The sequence below is a fragment of the Papaver somniferum genome, chromosome 4 (genome assembly GCF_003573695.1).
Source record: "Papaver somniferum cultivar HN1 chromosome 4, ASM357369v1, whole genome shotgun sequence".
Lineage (NCBI taxonomy): Eukaryota > Viridiplantae > Streptophyta > Magnoliopsida > Ranunculales > Papaveraceae > Papaver > Papaver somniferum.
The window spans coordinates 18,917,700-18,923,511 of record NC_039361.1 but is presented as its reverse complement, the minus strand read 5'-3'; the positions used below and the strand labels follow the sequence as shown (position 1 = coordinate 18,923,511).

At 33.9% G+C, this 5,812-nt stretch overlaps 1 protein-coding gene across 1 annotated transcript; it reads right to left on the bottom strand.

The window, feature by feature from the left end:
• Positions 1-1,188: 1,188 nt before the first annotated feature.
• Positions 1,189-1,962, bottom strand: LOC113272110 (F-box protein At3g07870-like). Its single transcript, XM_026522014.1, has one exon. The coding sequence runs from the start codon at positions 1,960-1,962 to the stop codon at positions 1,189-1,191; it is 774 nt and encodes a 257-aa protein (XP_026377799.1).
• Between the last annotated feature and the right edge of the window lie 3,850 nt (positions 1,963-5,812).

The window sequence follows — 5,812 nt, the reverse complement described above, 5'->3', positions numbered from 1 at the left end:
TGCAGAATTTAACAGGGAGACATGAATGAGCAGTTTCATGCAGAATTTAACATGGAGGCATGAATGAGCAGTTTCATGCAGAATTAAATAGGGAGGCATGAATGAGCACTCAATGCCATTTAAGTTTATATTGAAATTAGTTATTCAAATGTATAAATGGAGAGGTAGCTGGTAGAGAAAAAAAGCATGTAATTCTATTATCAATAAAAAATCACTCCCCAAGGGGATTCGTCCGTGGACGTAGGCAAACCATGTCGAACCACATTAAACTCGTGTCTCTCCTCTTTATGTTATTTCATGTTTTTAACCTTGTTTTCATCAACAACACCAAAATCATCGTGTTTAGTGCCCGGAAATATTTCTGGGTGCAAACAGGGTTGTTGGAGCATTGCTCGGTTAGACCCACCAAGCATTGGTATGTCAAGTTTGGTTGTCATATTTTAGTTCCAAAAACTGAAACTGCTAAATTTAATTACTATAGTCAACTTCGTTAGGTTAGACTAGGAACATAGAAATGTTGAGACTCGCTCTTGTTATTCTAAAGAACCAAAAGACATATCAACATTAATGAACACATCGTCATTTAGTTCAAGGTTAGTAACATGGACTTGACTTGTTATATTTCTATCTATGTTTCTTTCAGTCAAGTTATATTGAAAAGTTAACATACAAAGTTTTCTAAACTTGTCTCTAATATTGGTGACTTGAATAAATTATTTACAGCTATTTAATTATATAGTCTTCCTTTATAAGCTGTGTTATTTCAGTTTGGGATTTCGGTGGTTCTACAATTTACGGTTCCGATTTGTATTTATTTATTTTCTTTATCATGTAATGACTCTATGTAATTCAATTTTTCTAATAAAAATTTCTTTAGCATTAAAAAAAAAAATTATTTAAATACCCCTCAAAATTCGCCCCCTAAAACATATCCTCATTCAATTTTAAAAATACCCATATCTTCTGAAAGTTTTATAACATTCCCACCAAAGAAAAGCTATTAATCCAGCTTTTCTTTTTCTTTAATTAATAACATTCTTCTCTTCAAAATAAAATAATAAAATAAATAATAAATAAAGTTTAGCATACTTTTCCATTGGTATTTTTCATCTTCTTTGGATTAGTTCTGCTTTTAAATTTTTCTCCAAGAAATTTCATTGATAGATTGTTGTTCATGTGTGGGATTCCTTAAAAAGCCCCGAAACTTAAATTTCGATCCTCTGCCACAATTTCGTATAAACAATCATCTGTTTTGTCGTAACAACAGAGACATGTTCTATTTAACCATAATAGAACCTCGTTTTTCTTCGTGAGGGCGAATGGCTCGTATTTCCCATCTGGATCAATGCATGGAATGCGAAACTCCAAAGTCCAACTCAAAGATTGATACCCCTCTTCTTTATCATTATCGATGTCGTTTCTCTTATGCTTATTTTTATATGACCATATGTGTACATGCTTGCCCGCATCTACATGAACAAGACATAAATCCCCTCCCAACACCTTGACGTGATACGTTGCATTCTCACTATCACGCAAACATTGTGGTATTGTTGGGAGGCATCGAAAATGTTCATCTCCCAAAGGAAAAACCACGATTCTTTTTTGCTCGTAGTCCAACCAGTAAAGTGATCCATTTGCAAGAACACCTGTGTCGCACAATTTATAGGTGATTTCACCGATATTTCTCCATCCTGTGCCGCTCCCAAGTGTGTATATCTCAACAGATCCTTTGGTGATTGGCTCAAATGTCCGGAACCTATCTGTGTAGTGGATACGAACAACTTTGTAGGTGTTACTCGAAAAATGGTATCCAAATCCACTAATAACGACACCATATTTAATTTCCAACCTCGGAAGGTTAATGTACTCCGTAGTGATAGGATTGCAGATGTAGACAGGATCATTAACTCTATGATGGGGTATACAGAAACAAACCAAACCATTGCACGAACCAACCATGTTGTATAATAAGTTCTGACGGCGCAAGTTGATTCCAGGATGTTCAATTTTTCTAAGTCTTCTGTAAGAAAAATCCTCGGCAGAATCAGAAAACTCGTCATAATCTGCATAGTGAAGTTGAAGGTTGGTTTCTCCTTCACAACGAAACAAGAAAAGAATACCCACTTTTTTTGTGAGAGGAGATTTTCCCAGGTTTTGAGAGAACTTGAATATTATTGATAAAAAAGATAATTCTTACAGAGTTATTACAATGCCTTAAATAGGCAATTATTCAGACACAAAAAACATAAAGAATGTAATAACAGTCAGGTCAATTACTGACTAACATTGACCTGACAGACGCATACTATCAGCACATACACATTGTTTTGTTACACATACTGCTGATATAAGTACATTATTTAATACACCCCTTTCAAGGTGATACTAAGTAACACAGTATCACATTGACACAAAAGAACAGAACAATAAGCTGAAAAAGAAAGTAAAAAGAAACTAGTCTTCTAATGAGGTAATATGAACAAAAGAAGCAGCAATAGTTGAAGCAGTTGAAGAAGTAAGTGACAAGCCCAGCAACTGTTGTAAGAGTCTTTTAAAAGTTGGAGAATATAAGTATTTTATAAACAAATCTGCAACCTGATTTTCTGAAGCAATATGTTGCAGTTGAACTAGTTCTCTAACTGTGTGATACTGTATTTCTATGTGCTTTGTCCTAGTATGAAAAACAGGGTTAGTATCTAGTGACAGAGCACTTGTATTATCACATAAAAGAAATGATGGACCATTCAATGAAATATGTAAATCAACTAAAAGATAAGACAACCACTGTAATTCAGCTGAAGCAACAGATAAAGACTTATATTCAGCTTCTGCAGATGACTTAGAAACAGTGGGTTGTTTCTTAGAAGACCATGAAACAAGATTTGAACCAATATAAACTGCATATCTAGAAGTTGATTTTCTAGTATCTGGACAACCAGCCCAGTCTGAATCTGTAAAAGCTTTCAACTTATGCAAATTTCCTTTTGTCAGAGTAATACTCATTCCAATTGACCCTTTCAAATATCTCAAAATCCTTTTTACAAGCTGTAAATGCATTTCAGTAGGTGAATGCATAAATTAAGAGACATAATTAGCACCAAAGCATATGTCAGGTCTTGTCACTGTGAAATACTATAAATCACCCACTATTGTCCTGTATTCAGCTGGATTATCTAGTTTAACACCATCATGCACAGACAGTCTAGCTCCCTTAGCAACTGGTGTATCACATGGCTTAGACTCTAGCATACCAGCTTTTTCTAACAATTCTAATGTGTACTTCTGCTGAGTTAATGTAATGGAATTTTCATCTCTTACTGCCTCTGAACCAAGAAAGTAACCTAAGTCACCCAATTCTTTCATAGCAAACTCCTTTTTCAGACACACAATCAAATTATTCACCATTGTAGGAGAACTCCCAGTAAGCAAGATATCATTCACATATGGAAGTAAAATAATCATACCCTTTGCAGAATAATACAAAAACACTGAATGATCTAAGATGCACTTTTTAAAACCACAAGATATAAGAAAAGTGCTAAACCTATGAAACCAAGCTCTTGGTGCTTGTTTCAATCCATATAAACTTTTCTTAAGTTTGCAAACATAATTTTGAAGGAAAATTTGGATTGACAAAACCCTGAGGTCATATAAACATTTTCATCCAAAAAAACATGAAGAAAAGCATTACTAACATCCAATTGTTTAACTTGCCAATTATATGTAAGAGCCATACACAACACAACTCTAACTGTGGTGCTTTTAACTACAGGACTAAAAGTTTCGTTGTTATCTATTCCATCTTGCTGATTATACCCTTTTGCAACTAGTCTTGACTTCAACCTATCTATAGTACCATATGCCTTTTGTTTAACCTTATAAACTCATTTACATCCTAAAATATTCATATCTGGCTCAGGTGGAACATAATCCCAAGTATCACTATCCCTCAAAGCAGAATACTCTTCTTTCATTGACACTTGCCATTTAGGATTCTTAATTGCTTGCTTAAAAGTCTTAGGCTCAGTAATAGTAGTTAATAAAGAGTGATAAGAAGAAGGAATAGAATATTTAACAGTAAAATGAGAAATAAAATCAGGAAACTGTTTGGGTTTTAAAACACCTCTATGAGACCTAGTCACAATAGTACTAGTAGGAATAGAAGAATCAGAAGACACAATTTGAGTAGTCAAAAGAGAATCAGAAGACAAGTCAGAAACAATGGATGAATCAGTAATAGAAGGTTGAAAATAAAACTGACTTTCATCAAAAATAACATGTCTTGAAGTATAAGACTTCTTTGACACTAGATTATAACACTTATAACCCTTATGCAAAATGCTATATCCAAGAAAAACACACTTGACAGATTTTGGAGAGAGTTTATCAGCTTTTGAATGAGCTAAATGAGGATAACAAATAGTTCCAAATTTTTTTAGAAAAGAATAATCAGGAGCAACATGAAATAAAACCTCAAAAGGAGTTTTAAAGTTTAAAACTTTGGATGGAGTCATATTGATCAAATAAGTTGTTGTAAGATAAGCATCATACCACATATCTTTAGGACAATGAGCATTGAAGAGTAAAGAATTCCCCATTTCAGTAATGTGCCTATGCTTTCTTTCAGCAAGGCCATTCTGCTCTGGGGTTTTTGGACAAGAAATTCTTATAAGTATACCACTGGTTTCCAACAAATACTTACAAGGACCTTTTACAAGTTCAGCTGCACCATCAACTTGAAAAGCTAAAATCTTTGAGGACAACTGAAGTTCAGTAGAAGTTTTAAAATGAGAAAAACATTCAGTAGTATCTAACTTGAGTTCCATTGGATAAATCCAATGAAATCTACGAAAGACATCTACAAACACGATATAATATTTGTAATCTTGTAAAGAGGGAACTGTTGGACCCCAAACATCACAGTGAATCAAAGAAAGAGGTTTATCATCATGAGTAGAAGAAAGCTTAAATGGTAGTTTCTTGCTTTTAGCAAGCTGACAGGGATGACACAAAGATGAAGACTGAGGTGATGATAAAGAAATGTGTTTGGCAGAATTTAATTTTTGTAAAATCATACTAGATGGATGACCTAACCTGTCATGCCAAATTTTAGAAGAAACACTCAAAGTTGAAGAAAAAGCACAAGGATTATCTTTAGAAGTAGGAGCATATTGAATGGGATACAAATTATTAACTACTTTTCCTTGAGCAAGCAATGTATCAGAATATAAATCTCTAATTTCATATCCATATGGAAGTAGCTTAAAATAACAAGAATTCTCTTTTGTAAACTGAGCAACTGAAACTAAGCTATGCTCCATGTTAGGAACTAAAAGAACTGTGTCAAGCCTAAAATTAGTTTTAGGTGTCTTAACAACTGAAGTACCAGTAGATGTAATGATCAAGGAATTACCATTGCCCACTTGCACCTTCTCATTTCCTTGGAAGCAAGAAGTATTCTGAAGAAGATTCATGTCACCAGTCATATGATTTGTTGTTCCAGAATCAGCTAACCACTGTTGAAACTCATATGTGGAAGGATCACCAAAAACTTGATCTTCAGTCATAGTAGTGAATCTATGAGCAAAATAATTTATACAGAAAATGAAGAAAAAACGCTTTTCTTTAATCTGCATCTTCAACAGAACATATTGTTCAAGACGATGCATGTTGAGGACCCACATTTGTTGAATTATTAGCTGAAGTAGAAGCAAAAGTTGGTGGATAATATCTGAAGTGACATCTGCTTGTATGGTGCCCTTTCTTTCTACAAATCTGACAATCTACCTGAGAATAATCTCTTATACCA